The 20640-nt window shown below is 42.7% G+C and overlaps 1 protein-coding gene across 4 annotated transcripts in view; it reads right to left on the reverse strand.

Moving 5' to 3' along the window:
• The window catches only part of ATP2C1 (ATPase secretory pathway Ca2+ transporting 1), a 374199-nt gene that overhangs the window by 191625 nt on the left and 161934 nt on the right, over nt 1-20640 (reverse strand). For all 4 annotated transcript variants that reach the window (XM_029589345.1, XM_029589348.1, XM_029589346.1 and 1 more), the window contains exons 3-5: nt 17207-17323; nt 14708-14797; nt 341-376 (exon numbers count right to left, since the gene is read on the reverse strand). In XM_029589345.1, the coding sequence (XP_029445205.1) occupies nt 341-376; nt 14708-14797; nt 17207-17323 (243 nt within the window). The remainder of the gene's footprint in view (nt 1-340; nt 377-14707; nt 14798-17206; nt 17324-20640) is intronic.

Genomic DNA, 20640 nt, shown 5'->3' on the forward strand with positions numbered 1-20640 from the left:
AAAGTCAGGCCCAGAGATTCACATTTTATACCATGGCTAAATTCATTCTGAACAATAGGCAGCAGTCTCTTAAAAAAACAAAACAGAGAAACATAGTCCCAAGGAAGAAGTAAACACATTATACAAAATTTTGAGCTGGCATAATTTCAACATGGCAAAATCTAGAATGAGAAATATTAATTTTATGCCCACAGAAACGATCCCCTCTTGTACATAAAAGGGATTCATTATCTCAAGTGTGCTAAAACTACAGACTATAACTGTTAGGGCCTACTCAGGAACTGGTGTGTATGGCTAAAATCCTCAGAAGAGGTCTAAACTAGAACAATAAACCACTTACCTGAACAAAAGCAACAGTAACAACAATAAGTATTGCCTAAGAAAAATGAAAAAAAATAAAGACACATTAGAAGGTTTAATTGCACATCAGTATAATTTAACCACTAGAGTGCCAGACTGCTGGCTCTACTAAGACCTAAACACTCTGCAGTAGCAGCCCTGTTTCAAGCCAATCATAGGACTTGTCAGGCACTAAGACATGACATGGTTCAATAATATGGCTTTTCCTACAGGCTTATACTTAACCCTTACGCTCTCCACTCTCCCTTACTCCTACAGCCTTGCCCACTAATGTACTTAAATGTACATCCCCTTTTTCTCTCACACCACACCTAACTTTTTGTTAGCAATTATTCATACTGACTGTATATCTATTGTATATAAGACTTCTATCCCATTTCTCTCTCTCATACCCAGCTTTTCTCTTTTCCAATTGTGTTTTATAAAATTAATTCTATTTATTTATAGACTCATAAATTCATTCTATTTATTTATAGACTTATAAATTCAGTGAGATAACAATTTGCTTTGTACCACTATATTATTTTTCCCTTTCATTATTCCACTGTTCTCTCCCCTCCCCCCCCCAGTTAACAAGTTTATTGTAAAGCACTATTGCATATGTTCGTTAACAAGTTTATTGTAAATGTTTATTGTAAATGTTTATTGTTTATTGTAAAGCACTGTTGCACATGTTCGTTCTATTTGGCACAGCTGCAATGTTTCTGTTGTGAACCGATGTGAGGTTACTAAACAAATGTCGGAATATAAAAACTGCAAATAAATAAATAAATAAATGGGATTGTGCTGGAGGGCTTATTGTGAGGATTCTGAAGATTTAGGGTACCCTGCATCTACCAAAATGTTATATAAAATTCTGAATTTAATCAACTCCTATACAAAGCCAAATTTGCATCCCAAATACAGCATTTTATGCAAGAATGCAGCTGTTCAGATACCCCTTCAATTGTCATGCACCACTATGGCAATGTTAGCAGTATCTAACAATTCAACCAGTTGTTATTATGATGGCTACATAGTCTTCTCATGCAAGACTCATGCCCCCTAGGGGCACAGGCCGTCTCAAAGTTGTGAAGGTCTTTCATGCCTGGCACACAGCTCACTAGCAAACAGTGTCTAGGGAAAGAAGTCTGCATTTTAAGTAATCCTTGTGGCCTTTCTACTAGTTCACCAAAAGCCATTTCTCTGCTAGGAAAAAAATTAAAGGACAAGCTAACCATCAGACAAGACAATGTACTAGGTTATAAAGGAACAGACAGCACTGGGTGACTGGGGAATGGGCTAACCTTAAAGGAGTAGGTGGGAGGTATAGGGCAAATATGCCACAGTGCTCTCTCCCCCTACTCCCCAGAGGCTGAAGAGCGAGGGTAGGGGGAAAGGTTGGGGGAGTGGGTCACCCAGGTCCCGTCTCCCCGCATCCAAAGCTGAACAGTGAGGTGAGAGGTTCCCCTAGAGATTAAGGAGTGCTGCTGATATGCGCCCCCTTCAAGGGGCCTGGATGCAGCCCTAGCCAGCCTATGCTTGTTTTTTTGGTTTATTTGGTTGGGGGAGGTGCCCTTTTAACAGCCAGCAGTCACAGGAGAACAAGGTTGTGCCAACCCTGAAGTTTTATTACTTGTCACCTGGAGTGGGTACAGTGAGAAGATTGTGGGGCTGGCAATGGGCTGGGTCATGACCACAAAGAACAGCCCCATGGGAAGAGGAGTGAAAGAGACAGAGAGAGAAAGGCAGCGAAACCAGAAGCATGGTAAGCAGCTTCTGCTATATCAGCTCCGTCCCCCGCCAGCTCTCTCATCATGATTGTAATGCAAGGCCCTGAAAAGCACGGATCACCATGATTCATCTCCTCTTTCCTCCCGTTCCCCTCCACCCCCACCCACTAAAGTCAGCCCAGCATCTGGACAACTAGAAAGCAGGCTGTCCAATACCCAACTGTTCCTGTGCTGAGAGAGATATATTCCACAGGAAATGTTAACCAATAAAGGGAAATAATTAGTAGTAACTAATCTCACTGATGGTGGGAATTTAGTACCACTAGACGACAAATACTGTAAAATGCCTAGGATTCTCACTCCTGCCATCTAGCAAATGAGAAAATAAAAATGTATCTCATTAATGTCTCTCGTTTTTAAATTACCCAATCATTCTAAATTTTAGTAATGAAATTCTAATCAAATCTGGCAGTCTGAAGTAACACTTAATTAGTTCAAGTGGGATTTATGTGGCACTCGTCTGCATTTTCACAGATGTCTAATTTCGATTTGCCGCTTGTTAATGCTCATTAAAATAAACCTACCAAACAATGGTCAAAGGCATAAAAATAATTGGACACAGACTTGGTTCAAAACTGTCACAAAAACAAATGTATCTTAACTCATGCTGCACAAAGTTCGTTTCAGGTCAGTTTTAATGCACTGTCATTTAGAGCTTAGAAAAGCTCCTGCCAAGCAGTTATCCAGCTGCAGTCATAGGCGCCAGCTCTGCAGGTGCTTGAGCATCCCCAATATTGGCTCCTATAGATCAGGAGCTGAGAGCTCCATGCTGCAGGGCAGAAGGGCTTCTGTCTCCCTGCTACTGCTCCCGCCTCTCATTGCAGCCTCTGATCAATGGGCTGCAGGAACACCAGAGAGCAGAAGCAGTGTAGGTCAGACAGGCTTCCTGCCTTTGATATGCCCTGAGGTACAGTAAAGATAGTAAGGATTATTGATAAGAGGGACTGAGAAAGGGAAAAAGAGAGCACAGGAGTTATAAAGGTGTGGGAAGGTGAGAGAGGAGCTGAGAAAACTGCTGGGAGACGGGGAGCGAAGAGGAGAGGGTGTGCAGGCCGAGAAGTATTATTGCCAACAGAGATAGTGACTGGGAGAGAGAATACTGCTGCAAGAGACTAGAAGAGGACCTGAAAGAAGGAATTCTCCCTGGGACAGAAGGAAGAGAGGAATTATGAAGGAGAGAGCAGAATTGCTCACCTGTAACAGGTGTTCTAAGACAGAAGGATGTTAGTCCTCACACATGGGTGACATCATCAGATGGAGCCCAGCACAGAAAACTTGTGTCATCATCGGATGGAGCCCAGCACGGAAAACATGTCAAAATTTCTAGAACTTTGATTGCCATACTGAGCATGCCACTATCCACACGTGGTCCCTCTTCAGTCTCGTAATATAGAATTACAAAAAAATAAAATAAATAACAGAGAAGAAAACCAGCTCCGCGGGATTGCGGGTGGGTTTCATGAGGACTAACAGGAACAGACAAGAGAGGAAGCAACTTTAGCTCTAATTCTCAGTGGAGCCCAGGATCTGGTGAGAGAGATAATGGTGGTGGGGCCGCTTGACAATAGTGATCATAATATTATCAAATTTGAATTAATGACTGGAAGGGGACAGTAAGCAAATCCACGGCTCTCGAGCTAAACTTTCAAAATGGAAACTTTGATAAAATGATAGAAAAAAACTAAAAGGAGCAGCTACAAAGGTAAAAAGTGTGCAAGAGGCGTGGTCATTGTTAAAAAAAAATACCATCCTAGAAGCACAGTCCAGATGTATTCCACACATTAAGAAAGGTGGAAGGAAGGCAAAACGATTACCGGCATGGTTAAAAGGGGAGGTGAAAGAAGCTATTTTAGCCAGAAAATTGGAAGAAGGATCCAACAGAAGAAAATAGGATACTGCATAAGCATTGGCAAGTTAAATGAAAGACATTGATAAGACAGGCTAAGAGAGAATTTGAAAAAAAGTTGGCCATAGAGGCAAAAACTCACAGTAAAAATGTTTTAAAATATATCTGAAGCAGAAAGCCTGTGAGGGAGTCAGTTGGACCGTTAGATGATCAAGTGGTTAAAGGGGCACTTAGAGAAGATAAGGCCATCGCGGAAAGATTAAATGATTTCTTTGCTTCAGTGTTTACTGAAGAGGATGTTGGGGAGGTACCCATACTGGAGAAGGTTTTCATGGGTAATGATTCAGATGGACTGAACCAAATCACGGTGAACCTAGAAGATGTGGTAGGCCTGATTGACAAACTGAAGAGGAGTAAGTCACCTGGACCAGATGGTATACACCCCAGGGTTCTGATGGAACTCAAAAATTAAATTTCAGATCTATTAGTAAAAATTTGTAACCTATCATTAAAATCATCCATTGTACCTGAAGACTGGAGGGTGGCTAATGTAACCCCAATATTTAAAAAGGGCTCCAGGGGCGATCCGGGAAACTACAGACCAATTAGCCTGACTTCAGTGCCAGGAAAAATAGTGGAAAGTGTTCTAAATATCAACATATAGAAAGACATGGTTTAATGGAACAAAGTCAGCATGCCTTTAACCCAAGGCAAGTCTTGCCTCACAAATCTGCTTCACTTTTTTGAAGGAGTTAATAAACATTTATTTATTTTATTTATTTAAGGTTTTTTTATACCGGCATTCATGAAAAATTCACATCATGTCGGTTTACATAAAACACAGGGGTACGATGAATACAACAACGAACATAAATAAACGTGATGAAGAGATGCAGTTACAATTAACAAGGGCTATTGAACTGGGGTGGAGGAATTAAAGAGAGATAGAAGAAGTTAATTATATACAAATATACAATATATACAGTGTACAATATATATAGCTACTGTGTCAAGTGTTTGCTGGTGAGGCGTATTAGTAAAAACATGTAGATAAAGCTGAACTGGTAGATGAGGTGTATTTGGATTTTCAGAAGGCGTTTGACAAAGTTCCTCATGAGAGGCTTCTAGGAACAGTAAAAAGTCATGGGATAGGTGGCGATGTCCTTTCGTGGATTACAAACTGGCTAAAAGACAGGAAACAGAGTAGGATTAAACAGACAATTTTCTCAGTGGAAGGGAGTGAACAGTGGAGTACATCAGGGTATTGGAACCCATACTTTTCAATATATTAATAAATGATATGGAAAGAAATATGACAAGTGAGGTAATCAAATTTGCAGATGATACAAAATTGTTCAGAGTAGTTAAATCACAAGCAGATTGTGATAAATTGCAGGAAGACCTTGTGAGACTGGAAAATTGGGCATCGAAATGGCAGATGAAATTTAATGTGGATAAGTGCAAGGTGATGCATATAGGGAAAAATAACCCATGCTATAGTTACACAATGTTAGGTTCCATATTAGGAGCTACTACCCAAGAAAGAGATCTAGGCATCATAGTAGATAACACATTGAAATAATCGGTTCAGTGTGTTGCGGCAGTCAAAAAAGCAAATAGAATGTTGGGAATTATTAGAAAGAGAATGGTGAATAAAACAGAAAATATCATAATGCCTCTGTATCGCTCCATGGTGAGACTGCACCTTGAATACCGTGTATAATTCTGGTCGCCGCATCTCAAAAAAGATATAGTTGCGATGGAGAAGGTACAGAGAAGGGCAACCAAAATGATAAAGGGAATGGAGCAGCTCCCCTATAAGGAAAGACTAAAGAGGTTAGGACTTTTCAGTTTGGAGAAGAGACGGCTGAGGGGGGATATGATAGAGGTGTTTAAAATTATGAGAGGTCTAGAACGAGTAAATATGAATCGGTATATATGAATCAGTAATTTACTCTTTCAGATAATAGAAAGACTAGGGGACACTCCATGAAGTTAGCATGTGGCACATTTAAAACTAATCGGAGAAAGTTCTTTTTCACTCAACGCACAATTAAACTGCGGAATTTGTTGCCAGAGGATGTGGTTAGTGCAGTTAGTGTAGCTGTGTTTAAAAAAGGATTGGATAAGTTCTTGGAGGAGAAGTCCATTACCTGCTATTAAGTTGTCTTAGAAAATGGCCACTGCTATTACTAGCAACAGTAACATGGAATAGACTTAGTTTTTGGATACTTGCCAGGTTCTTATGGCCTGGATTGGCCACTGTTGGAAACAGGATGCTGGGATTGATGGACCCTTGGTCTGACCCAGTATGGCATGTTCTTATGTTCTTAACATCCAGCTGTCCTAGAAGAACACCTGCTTTCTCCTAGGACAAGCAGGATGGTAGTCCTCACACATGGGTGAATCCCTAGCTACAGGCTGCTCCCTAGCAACAATTCAAACCAACAGTCACCTAACAGGTGCCAACAGGCACAACAACACAGGTGCTGTTGGTAACAGAGGGAGACAGCCTGTACCCGAACAATGGGCTGTAAGTAGGAAGAGTTGGGTTTTACAGCTGAAAGGGATTCAGGAGGACCAATTGGCCAATTTGCTATCGTGGCATCCAACCCTGTCCAGACAGTAGTTAGTGGCAAAAGTGTGTCCTTGCAGATGTCACTCACAAGGACCACTCTCATGTGGGCCACCGAAATTGCCGTGGCTCGAATAGAATGAGCCTTAACATGGCCGCCAAGGTGCAGTCCCGCCTGAGCACAGCAGGAGATGCAATCTGCCAGCCAGTTGGAGAGCGTCTGCTTAGCCACCACAACTCCAAATCTGTTTCTGTCAAGAGATACGAAGAGTTGCGTGGACTGCCTGTGGCTTGCTGTCCGCTCCAGGTAGAAGGCTAAGGCTCTCTTGTAATCCAAGCTGTGAAGAGCCCATTCACACTGGTGCGAATAAGGCATGGGGAAAAAAAGGTAGGCAGCACGATGAACTGAGTAAGATGGAAATCTGACACCACCTTAGGCAGGAACTTAGGGTGCATACGCAGAACCACCCTATCATGAAAGAACTTTGTGTAGGGCAGATATGACACCAAGGCCTGCAGCTCAATGACTCTGCGCGCCAACATGAATGCAACCAAAAACATGACTTTCCAGGTCAGGTACTTGAGGACATAAGAGCGTAGCATCTCGAAAGGTGCCTTCATGAGTTGGGCCAACATGACACTGAGGTCCCAGGACACAGCAGGAGGCTGCAGGGGGGGGGGGGGGCTTCAGACCCCACATAAAGCATCCCACTACTGGTTGCACAGAGATGGGCGAATCATCCACACCCCAGTGGTAGGCACCGATAGAATTCAGGTGTACCCTGACAGAGTTGGTCTTCATGCCAGCATCCGAAAGGTGTAGGAGATAGTCAAGTAGCTTCAGTGTGGAGCAGGAGAACAAATTTAAGCCATGGCGTACACACCACATGGAAAACCTCTTCCATTTCAAGCCACTAGGACTCGAGACATCCTCCAAGAGGTCGATGGGCTACAGAATCAGCCACTCAACATCCAAGCCATCAGGTACAAGGCCCAGAGGTTGGGATGGCGTAAGCCTGCCTTGATCCTGCGTGATGACATCTGGGAACGTTCCCAATTTAGGAGCGGGAACTAGATCTGCCTCAGAGGAACCCACAATGGGGATCACTCCGGAAGGAGGAGGTAATAGTGCCAGTGGGGCAGACACAACACCCGGGTCACTGGCATCAGCTGCAAGAGGAGAACGCGTAGAAGCACATCGAGGTGCTCCAGTAGCAGTGCCAAAATGGAAGGCACAGCCTCCGGCACCAGTGGGGGCACCAGTAGGACTGGCGACTCGATACCCTGCAGGGCTCAGCAACCACCAGTTGCACCATGCGCTCCAACTTCTCCTTGAAGACAACAGACAACAGGACAAACTAAGGAGGAGGAGGCATAGCCAGATCTCCCTCCGAGCCCATAGGAAGATCGGTATCCAGCAACGGAATCTGTGGGGAGCGCCTTGGACTCCCAGCTTCGATGAAGAGTGGCACCTCCTCTCCGCGGGGGCATCACAGCCAAAGCCATCACCGACCCAAGCCCAGTACCGTGCAAAAATGGTGACCAGTGGCGATGTTTCTTGGACCTTCCATGGTGCTTGGCTTGGTCTTTCCCCAGCAGAGGGCAATAGACCCCCCAACCAGTCGTCCTTGGGCGAGAAGAGATCAAGGGAGGACGATCATCAGCTCCACACTCCACCGAAGATCCTGGTGGAGGGGTGGACACAGATGCCCCGGTGTCCATCGGGTCTCCATGGCCCTTCAGTGATGACTGCCACAATGCCGACAGTTCAGATTTCTTCGACCCGAAGAGCTTCTCCATCTTGTCCAGGCGAGTGTGCCAGCCCTTGGGGGTCATATGATCACAGAACCAACAACCCCTGACATTGTGCGATGCCCCCAGGCAGAGGACACACACTTCGTGTGGGCCTGTGATGGACATAGTCCAAGGGCATTGGGAGCACCGGCAAAAGCTCGATGACACCATGATCGCACAAAAAAAAGGCCGATGAACGGTTAAAGGCCAGCGGGCCTCAAGGTTTCTGCTATCAGGGATCAACCACACAGTGCAAAAAAAACTTACCGCGCCACCCAGTTAGCTAAGGCCAGGAGAAATCAAGAGGGACCTGGCATTGGAGAGTCGAAAAACTGACCGCAGAACATTTTCCACAAACAAAAAAAGAGCACAAGCTCCACAACTGCGAGACGATAGCTCCATGGAAAAGAAGAGACTTAAGAGGGATCCTGCGTGGATAGTGGCATGCTGGGCATGCTCAGAGTGCCAGTCAAAGTTCTAGAAATTTTGACATAAGTTTTCCGTGCCGGGCTCCATCCGATGATGTCACCCATGTGTGAGGACTACCATCCTGCTTGTCCTAGGAGAAAGGGACTGATAGTAGAGTAGATACAGGCTGTGAGGGCAAGAGAGAAGATAACGAGCTGTGGTGACAATGGGCAGATATACACAGGGAGGAAAATGATAGACAAATGAGTAAGACCGAAAAAAGTTTTGAAAGAAAAGGAACGAGAAAGAAGAGAGGAAAATAAGAGAAAACCAAGAGCAAACAAACAGAGGAGAAACTCAAACTAGAGACACAAAGACTGGGAAATTGTTTTAAGTCTGGTGAAGATTCCTATGCTAGCTTAGATGGGTCGGGGGGTGGGACAGACAGGTGATATCCAGTCCTGCAGTCACTGGGGTAAATAAGTATGGATACTGAAAGGCTGGAGGATGGGGGGAAACGTTGTGGTAGTGCGCTTGTTTCCATGGGATGAAAATCTCTCTGAAACATATCTCCCCCTTGGCAGCTCCAACATTGAGAGGCTGCAGTCAGTGCTTGAACTGAGGGGGAATGGAACTAGTCCCTTTGCTCACAAATGTTTAAAAAAAAAAAAATTCCATTATATCCCTCATGAGACAGCAGTTCTCTCTAGAGTTTTCAAGCTGAGAGCTGGAAGCACCACACACAGCTGTGGCCCTGGAGCTGGGTAGATGCTGGCTGCTGAGCTGTACTGGAGATGTGGACTCTGCAGGCATGTGGCTGGCTCTGGCCTGGAATCTGTCAGTGTTAGGAAAAGTCCTGCAGGGGATAGGGAGGCAGGAGCAGCTCCAGGAAACAGAGCAATGTCTGAGCACAGGAAGCAATCCAAGCCTGTGAAGGAGGGGAAATCAGAAACTGAGCGGTGAGCTGAGTCTGCCAATGTAGGGAAGCCTAATGCACTGAGGAGAGAGGAGGGCAGGGAAGCGTGGAAGGGAGGTTTGAACCAATCCTACAGAGTAGGGGGATGGGAAGAGGAACTGGAAGATAAACAGGTGGATGAGTATAAACCCTGTGCTCCCATATATAAAAGGCAAAAGCAGGAGGGGGAGAATTTTAAAAGTGCAGAGGGAGTAAGGGGAGGTGAAAGTAAGATGAGGAAAGGAAGAAGAGATTAGGATAATGTGAGAGAAAAGGGGAAGGAAGTGGGAGAGAATGGTGGGACAGGTGAGAGTTGATGGTGAGAGAATGTGGGGTGGATGGGCTGCAGTGGGAGCAGTCTGATGGGGATGAGCTGGGATTGGGGAGAAGAATTATAGGTGGGACTTGTAAATGCTTCCCTAGCTTTTCTTTTGGCCTGGGTTTGCCTTCTCATTGGACATTTAAACAGAAGGCTGGTTAGTCACACTCATGACCTACTGTGCTTTGTTTTTTTTCTCTTTTTTGCTGGGGGCACTGTTAATTTGTGTTCAGCCACCCCAATCATTTTCAAAAACTGCCTGCTATGGCCTGTAGTGTGTGTGAATATATATTTAACATTTTAAGGCATTGGGATAATTGGTAGAATAGTTGTATAGGAATGTTTAAACCCTTGTAACATTGATAGGTATTTCCTGAGTAACGTTGAAAAGGGTTTTAGTGAAAACTTGGGAGTTATGTGTTGTGTATACATGAAAGCTGAGATTTTAGCTATATTAGAAAACAATTTATCCTCTGTGAGCAATATTCATTGGTTTGAATTGTTCATTGTGTGAATTATTTGTAAAATAATAAAAAACATAATTTTGCAGATAGGTGCATGGACATGGTTTTGGGTATTGTGTGTATATACACAGCTGTCCACCTATATATAAATTAGTGTAAAAGCTTGTTGGTTTGACGTGCCCTTTAATTTCTAAAACTCTCAACTCTAAGTCGAAGAACAGGAAACCCTGGTACACCCCCTCAACTAAAATCACTGAAACAAGATCTTAGAAGATTTGAACATGCATGGCGAAAAAATCCGTCCCCAGCAAACTTGGAAACCTACAAATCCCTCATGCACCACTACCGAATATCCATCATCCAAACAAAGAGGGATTTCTTCTCACAGAAAATACACCATTTCATCTTTGACCCGAAAGCTTTATTCTCCCTTGTCTCATCTCTCACCAAATCTCTCCCCACGACTATCCCAGATGACCAAGCGGCCAGTAAAGCATCGGAACTAGCCACGTACTTCAAGAAAAAAATCACAGATCTGATCAGACCTTTAATTTCCAAAAATGCCCTTCTTCCTCCACCATCCTACTACTCAACGGATCATTAGTCTGGAAAACGTCGAACCAACATCCTCCTTAGAGGTTGAAACAATCCTAAAGAAGCTCAAACCTGCCTCGCACCCCACTGACGTGATCCCCGCGAACTTACTCATCGCCAGCTCAAAAACAATCATCAAACCAATTGCCGTCATCATCAACTGTTCTCTAATACAAGGCTCAGTACCGGACTCTTTAAAACTCGCAATCCTTAAGCCACTCCTGAAAAAACCCAACCTGTCTCCCGATGATCCTGCCAACTACCGTCCAATTGCCAAACTCCCTTTCATTTCCAAAATCCTAGAAAAAATTGTTAATAAGCAACTCTCAGAATATCTTGAAGATAACCAAATACTAGCCCCCTCTCAGTTCGGCTTCCGTAAAACCCGAAACACAGAAACGCTCTTAATCTCTCTAACAGACTCAATACTATTGAATCTAGATAAAAAACAACCCGGTCTACTCATCCTCCTTGACCTATCGGCCGCGTTCGACACGGTAAACCACTCAACACTTCTGGACCGGCTATCTGATATAGGCATTAAAGGCACGGCTCTCAGCTGGTTCAAATCCTTTCTACATAACAGATTCTACAAGGTCAGTGTTAATAATAACGAATCACACCCTGTCCACGCTTCTCTGGGAGTCCCTCAAGGATCCTCCTTATCCCCCACCCTCTTCAATATTTATCTTTTACCGCTCTGCCAGCTCCTCTAAAATTAACCCATTACGTCTATGCTGACGATGTCCAAATATTCATCCCAATAACAGAATCACTACAAAAAACACTAGAATTCTGGAACAACTGCCTCCTAGACATCAACAATCTGCTCTTGAGCATCAACTTAATTCTTAATCCCAACAAAACGGAATTACTCCTCGTTTCACAGGACAGCAACTATGCAATGTCCAACATACTCCCCACCAGTCAACCTGCATTATCCTCTCAAGTCAGAAACTTCTGAGTCATCATAGACAATCAATTAAACCTAAAGAGATTTATTAATAACACCACGAAGGATGGCTTCTTTAAATTACAACTCCTGAAACGCCTCAGACCCCTCCTCCACTTCCAAGACTACCGATCAGTTCTTCAAGCAATCATTTTCTCTAAAATCGACTATTGCAACTCCCTTCTACTAGGCCTCCCAGCCAACACGATAAAACCACTACAAATGCTTCAGAACACTTCAGCCAGGATTCTGACTAGGTCCAACAAAAGAAACCACATTACCCCCATCCTAAGGAACCTACACTGGCTCCCTATCAAGTTCAGAATCTCGTATAAAGTTCTCACAATCATTCACAAATCTATACACAAGCTCATTCCACTAGAACTCAACATCCCATTACAACCACATATTACATCCAGACCGATGAGAGCAGCTTATAGAGACACTCTCCTTGCCCCACCTATCAAAACCTCGTTAAAAAAACGATCTCTATCTACAGCAGGCCCTGCGCAATGGAACTCTCTACCTCCAGAACTCCGGAAGGAACCTTGCCCAATCACCTTTAAAAAAAAGACTCAAAACTTGGCTATTCGAACAAGCTTTTAATACATAACAATAATCGCCCATCAATGTGCTCCTTGTATCAGGACTCCCTATTTACTTAGCCAGATTTCAGTTATAGAATATTATTACCTATTCGTAATCATTGTAATTTACTCCCCAGTTCATTGATCCAAGTTATCCTACCTGTTCGATGTAACCGCATTCTTATATGCCTGTTAATTGTTATAATGTAAACCGAAATGATATGTAACTTTGCTACATGAATTTCGGTATATAAAAATGTTAAATAAATAAATATATATAGACTGTTTCTTTATATATATATATATACATATATACATATACACACACACACACATATACTACCATATCATGTGACACATTTAGATGTGAATTTCTTTTGTGCTTCTTTTTTGTGTGTGTGAGACAGACTCACTTATAAAGAAACACACACAAGTGAGTCTGTCTCACACACACAAAAAGAAGCACAAAACAAATTTACACTACATTCACTGAAATGTGTATGACCCAAACCGATTGCACATAAGCCAGGTAGCAACTGAACCAGCCTGTAAAATTCTCCAAAAAGCAATGCCAGACAGATTTAGATGTGTGTAAGGCAGAAACACACTACCATTTCATGTGACAGGATATGCAGGGGGTAGGAGGGGGAGGAAATATCTGTAAAACCAAAAGCACATTAACCCACCACCTTCCCCTTCTGGTTCTCTTTACACTCCCCCTGCAGCATGTGAAGTGTGAGTCAAGCTTCAGGCCTAAGCTAGCAATATCCTATTCAAAGGAAGATTATAGAATAAAGAAAAGGGGACTTTAGAGGATGACATTTAAAGAAGAGGTACTGCAAACATGCCCGTTTTTACATTTTATTTACCTTGTACAGTATCAAAGATGAAAATCTATTTTTATTGCAAGTCACCAGAATAAATCAACATGTTATTTTGCTGCTCTCTTTTGACCTGTTTTCATCATCTCCAAAAATCACATTGAACTCAATTTTAAGTACAGGGCATTGCTAGTCACTGATTCAAATTGGAGTCTATAAAGCTCAATGTCATTCTGAGAGAATAATGATACAGTCCTAGAGACAGATTTACAATTCATGCAAAATTATAGCACAAAAGTGCAAAAGGTCTGCAAATCCATTTCCTTGCCCAATTTTTGAATAGCACATGTTTTTGTGCCCAGAATTTTAAATTCTTGTAATTTCTGGGAAAAAAAAAAACCAGAAAAAAAAATCATGCAAGCAAACCTGTTACTAAAAGCTCTATGAAACCTTAAATGTAGCACTTTTCTGCAGCGATCTCTTAGCACTTTTGACAAAAAGGTTCTTATTTTCCTGGGCTTTTTTCTTATTACTGTACTAGAAGTTGCAAGAAATTAAATCCTTAAGCAAAAAGATGCATCATTTCAAAACTATTCCAGCAAACTGACTTTGTGGGCTTTTAACACTTCTCTGCTCGAAATTTCAGTCTATCCTAGTTTTTCCAATACCCATCCCAGGCTGCATTGCTAAACAAATGCAGGGAAGAAAAGCATTAGACTTACAAAAGCACTGGACTTACAATGACCACCTGCAATTTGGATGCTAGTTCTGCAGTGTTCCTATGTTTTGCACTATGTCCTTGCTCAGCTGGCATCCATTTAATGACGTCTTTTATATTAAATTGCATTAAAAAGGTTAAGACCAACTGGGACCTTCCCCACCTCCCCCTGTGAACATGTCTCCTTCAGCTGGAAATGCTGGCATCACCTGCAATGAATCATGGGAGTTGAGGCAGTCACCATTTCATGGCTTTTTTTGCATGCTGAGGTTTTTTTTTTTTTGGATGTCAGTAGGGGCATCAGACATGATCAAAAAACTAAGAAAGAGGGCACTGTCTTCAATTGCACTGATCTAAAAAAGGTAAAGCTTTTTTTAAATAGACAGATAGATAAAACCTGGACCCAAAAAAAATAAAGAACATGGAAAAAGAAAAGAAAACCAAACACACATATTTCTGCAGAAAAGCAGCCAGGGCTGCTGTTTTAACAATCTTACTAAACTGATAAAGAAGTGAAAAGTAGTCAGATTGTAATTTCTTACCACAGTGATACTGACTGCATCATCAAACTGATGCATTAAAACACTGATGACGGCAGAAGCCAAAAGCAGCATCAAGAGGGGATTTTTAAACTGAAAATAGAAGCAAAAACAGTCATTCAGTTAGGCTGCTTGACAGACAGCTCTTCCAGCTCATACCATGCTATCACTCCATACCTCTGACTGCAAGACTTCAAAGGAAGAGATACTGAAATGCTTCTCCCCAGTACGAAAATAAAGAGCCAGCTGCACTTCTACAGCGTGCCATAGCAAGGAAGACCCAGACATAAGAGTTGATATCTGGGGAACTCGGGAGAATTTAATCAGCCTTACCAAAAGGAAAAGGACTTCTGGGAGAAAAAGCAGGTGAATGAATACTGGTAAATTCAAGTTTACATTTCTGATAATTATATCAATGCTCTTCATGTAGGGGACTAAGAACAGAAGAAGCTGAAGGGGATCAGTAATTTCAAAATTGTGTCTGGATTTATAAATTAACAGTTTTCCCCCCCCCAAGTATAAAAAATGTATACACAATTAAAAGGGAAAATACACATTCAGCAGAAAGGTTATACAACAAAAGGAGGAAAGATTTGGGGAAGACAACGTAGACACGTGTCAACTCCGAGCAGCTCTCCCATGCATCCTAGCAGATGTCTGGGGCATATTATACCTGTTGCCGGCTCAAAAAATGACAGAAAACAACATTTAAAAGTATAGCGCTGTGTGTCATGGGGAAGATTTTCAATTCAGTTTTGAATCGGCCATGGCCAAGTGCTACTTTAAAAATCAGTAATTACATATCTCTAAAGAAGGCACAACATACATTATATGTAAGCTTCGCTCAAGTACCAGAGTCCTGCAGAAACTGGATTCTTTACAGGTTGTGATCATTCTTACGCTCGCACAACAAAAGGGAGCCAGAACTCAAGACCAAATAAGTCACCCTTATATTCCTTCAAAAACTCATGTAAAACATCATGGCTGGCTAATTCTTACATGACTCCAATAAAAATGAATCATAGCCAACAAAGAATCCACAACAAAGTTAACAAAAAGCAGAGATGCTGCAATGCTCATTCAGCGCTATTTTCGTTCCACCTTAAGCCACGTTGAACAGTGTCTTCTGCCTAGAAAGGTGCCCCACACACAAATAAAATTAGAAAACAGTCTAACAGCCCAATTCATTAAAGCTCTTCTCCCATTCTGTGCATCTGGAAAAAGACCTTGCTGAATCAGGCCCTAGCACTTGCACACTGTAGCACTTTGTTTTCTGTTAGCTATTATTTTCTTCTGTATTCTTACAAGATACTTTACAAACAGAAGCTTATTGTAAGGAGAAGGAAGGCAATGTCATGGAGAATGCAGGCATGGATCGAATTTTTTTTTTTATAAGCCAGGAAAAAAAAAAGATGTATTTACACCTGTAGAAAATGCATTCTTTTAAATACACATACATACAACATCTATACACACCCACATGTATATATGTAAACATATACACATATGAGCGGATTACCATATACTCAGATACTTGGCTTCAGACATTTAATAAACATATACAAAAAACCCAAACATTCACACTGGGCAAAGAGGCATCTACATTTTATTTTACAAAGTTCCTCTTGCTCTCTTTTCTAGCAGTTTAACAAGTTCTTTCCCTCATATTGTACTGCTGTTTTTGCTTGCTCCTACAGTTAGTAATTAGTTAGGTGCATCTGTGTAGCACTTGTTTGCAAAGCACATTACACAGCTTGGCAAGGGACACATACATCAAAGCAAAGGGAAAGTGTTTTCTAAGCTTAATGAGATTGTATCTACATGGGGAATATGATCAGGTCGGACTGCACAAGCCATACAGTTACTCCTAGCTCCATGATGATGGCATCAGTTTATTATCAGGGGGCATGATTAGGCGCCCAGACACTCAGGGTTACAACCTCCCTGCAGATATACTTTATATGAAATATATCTACCATGGATGATTATTGAGCATGGAAAGAAATTTATTTTTTTCAAGTGTCTCTGCTCAAGGAAGTGTTCCCCTTAACTTTGACTTAAAAAAAAACAAACAACCAAAGAAATAATCCTGGGGCAGAGGACCTGAGTTTGATTCTTGGGCCAGGCTGGTTGGGAATGCTACAGAGGCAGAATTCACAGGCCCTGGGAGGGAGACCACCCCCAGACATTACTCTCAGTGAAGACACCAAGCAACAGCACTTAGGAACCACACTTGCAAGGTTCCAGAAGATTCAGGGTAAGGCCACTGCACTGGCTGAATTACTTAAATGGGAAAAGCATACAAAATGGGGAGGGGGAAGGGGGAAGGGAGGGACACAGAGTATTGAAAATGAAGGTGCATGATGCCGTAGCCCCAAAACTGGCAGGCCCCAAAACACCCAGGAGCAACACCCTGTAATTATTTTTGTAAAGGGAGTTACCCCCTTGGAGAATAAGAAAAGGAATTGATAAGGAAAAGAAAAAGAAAAACTGAAGACTCACCTGAGAAATGTATTTTTTCCAGAGTGGTTCATCTTCAGAGATCTCAAACTCATTCCAGCCATGGAATGCCCGTCGATGACATACCTCAGAGTTGTTTAAGCCATTCTGAATGTTGGCCTGCGAAAGCATCCACAGAGTATGTAAGAGTCAGCTTCAAAGCAAGCTTAATGTTTGGATTTTTCATTTACACTCACTACATGGCAATTACTATGGATTTATGAATACTGCCGCATCTGCCAAAATTTACAAGCAGAAGTTTAAAATTCTGGCAAAGGCTTATTTTATGCCAGTGATCTTCATAGGTCGGGGATTTTAAAAGTTAATACGAATTGGGACAGCCTTGGCCTATTTCATTTAATTGCCCAATAGCCATAAGTAAGACTCATTCAGAATCTGATACTAGCGAGATGAAAACGTGCCCATCCTCTATTGACTGGTCCACTAAAAGCATGCCAAGTGATTAAAATGGATGCCTTGATGTCTAGACTGAAAGGAAAAAAAAAATTTGTGAGGTGATTCCATTTGAAGGCCATTAATGAACTATTTCCAAATGTAACACAATATATAGTAACATAGTAATGATGGCCCAGCAAGCTTCTTATGACAGTTTCTGTCTGTTCCAAAAACACAGAAAGGTCCGCTCCACCAAACAGATTCTGAACCTCTGCTCCAGAAGAAACTTTCTTTTTAGGAAATACATTTTACAACCTCTGTAAATTCTGGAATTGTTTCCTTGGTGAACTTCAGAAACTCAAGGTAAAATTTCCTTAGCATTTCTTTCAGGGATATTAATGGGCATCTAGGAAAGTTAAGGAATCTCAAATTGAGATGCTTAAGATAATTTCCATATTCTCCTACTTTTGGTGCACAAATTGAGAATCTTTGATCAAAGAGACATCAGATTCCTGTAATTTCACATATTTAACTTCCATCTTAATCTTCTCCGAATGGTCAGAGATATTTTGAGAATGACCATTAACAGACATAGAAAGTTCTTGTACCAGTCCAAAATAAGAATCAAACCTGACCATTATCGTTTGATCCAGCTTGGTAACTGCTGAGAACAAAGTTTCTAAGTTTATTATTGCAGGTTTTTCCACCGGTAGTTGAGAAGAAATCCCAACTCCAGGGGAGGTAAAAGATGACTCCACCCTAAGGTTGAGTGGGTCTTCCCATTCCCAGTATTAGCAGGAGCAAATAATACTCGCCCAAACCCACTGGAAGACCCACTAGAGAAATCTAACTCTGCGCTAAAAGGAGTAGACCCAGAGGGTCTCAAAGAGATGACGGTCTCATATTGAACCCCAGGTTCATTTGGAGGTCCCAATATACCTTGTGACTGGAAAAAAATGAGGTATGAGCAACTGTGAAGCTGAGGATGAAGGGCTTAACCCTGATGGGATAGGTCTGATGCTCCCCTTCCTCTTTTTCCCCATTGGAACACCAAAAGTACGGAGGAAACAAAATTAAGAACATATGAAGTTGTCATACTGGGTCAGACCAAAGGTCCATCAAGCCCAGTATCCTGTTTCTAACAGAGGCCAATCCAGGCCATAAGAACCTGGCAAGTACCCAACATTAAATGGATCCCAAGCTACTATTCCTTATTGATTAATAGCAGTTTATGGACTTCTCATTCAGGAACTTATCCTAACCTTTTTAAACTCCAGTTACACTAACTGCTGTAACCACATCCTCTGGCAATAAATTCCAGAGCTTACTTGTACGTTGAGTGAAAAAGAATTTTCTCCAATTTGTTTTAAATGTGTTACTTCCTAACTTCATGGAGTGCCCCCTAGTCTGAGAGCGTAAATAACTGATTCACATTTACTCACTTACCGTATTTTTTGCTCCATAAGACGCACCTGACCATAAGACGTACCTAGGATTCAGAGGGGGAAAATAAAAAAAAAAAATTTGTGCTAAACCGGCTCTGCGTCTGGGCATCTTATGGAGCAAATTAGGGGAGTGCATAGCTTTTTTTTTCCTCCCCATTTTGTTTTCGGGTCTGGGGAGGGCCATTTCGGTCCACTCCCCAGATCAGAAAACTTTTCTCTTTCTCTGGGAACCTCTCCCCCCCCCAAAAAAAACCCCATCCCAACCCTTTAAATTAATTAACAAGCCCCACCCTCCTGACCCACCTCCAAGACCTGCCAAACGTCCCTGGTGGTCCAGCGGGGGTCCAGGAGCGGTCCGGGAACGATCTCCTCGGCTTCAGCCATCGGCTGCCAGTAAACAAAATGGCGCCGACGGCCCTTTGCTCTCACCATGTCACTGAGACCGACCAATAGCAGTGGTCAGTAAATGTCACTGAGACCGACCAATAGCAGTGGTCAGTCCCAGTGACATAGTGAAGGCAAAGGGCCGTCGGCACCATTTTAGTTACTGGCAGCCGACAGCCCTTTGCCCTTACTATGTCACAGGGACTACCGCTGCCATTGGTCGGTCCCAGTGACACAGTGAGGGCAAAGGGCCGTCGGCGCCATTTTGATTACTGGCAGCCGACGGCCGAAGTCCAGGAGATCGCTCCCGGACCGCTCCTGGATCCCCGCTGGACCACCAGGGATGTTTGGCAGGTCTTGGGGGGGTCAGGAGGGTGGGGGGTTGTAGTAAATTAAGTCGGCAGGTCTTGGGAGGGTCAGGAGGGTGGGGGATTGTAGTAAATTAAGTCGGCAGGTCTTGGGGGAGTCAGGAGGGTGGGGGGGGTTTGTTAGATTTTTAGTTTTTTTTTTATATTCGCTCCATAAGACGCACATACATTTTCCCCCCACTTTTGGGGGGGAAAAAGTGTGTTTTATGGAGCGAAAAATATGGTAAGTCCTTTCATGATTTTGTAAACCTCTATCATATCCCCCCTCAGCCATCTCTTCTCCAAGCTGAACAGCCCCTAACTTCTTTAGCCTTTCCCCATAGAAAAGCCATTCCATGCTCTATCATTTTGGTCGCACTTCCCTGTACTTTCTCCAGTGCAACTGTATCTTTTCTGAGATGCAGTGACCAGAACTGCACACAGTATAAAAGGCGTGGTCTCACCATGGAGCAATAAAAGGCATTATGACATCCTCCATTTTATTTGCCATTCACTTCCTAATAATTCCTAACATTCTGTTTGCTTTTTTGGGCTGCCATTTTCAACTTATTATTCACTATGACGCCTAGATCTCTTTCCTGGGTGGTAGCTCCTAATATGGAACTACCTAATATGGAACTACACAGCATGGGTTACTTTTCCCTACACGCATCATCTTGCATTTGTCCACATTAAATTTCATCTGCCATTTGGACGTCCAAATCCAAGCAAGGGGTGCGTGGCTTTGACGTGCCATCGAGTGCCGACATTTATACCCCAGGTAGCTTGCAAGCAAGGGGATGATAACCTCTGGAGCAGCACTGGCAAATGGTGTTTCCCCTGCTCTCTCCCTCACACACTTTTT

This window comes from Rhinatrema bivittatum, chromosome 2 (assembly GCF_901001135.1).
Source record: "Rhinatrema bivittatum chromosome 2, aRhiBiv1.1, whole genome shotgun sequence".
Lineage (NCBI taxonomy): Eukaryota > Metazoa > Chordata > Amphibia > Gymnophiona > Rhinatrematidae > Rhinatrema > Rhinatrema bivittatum.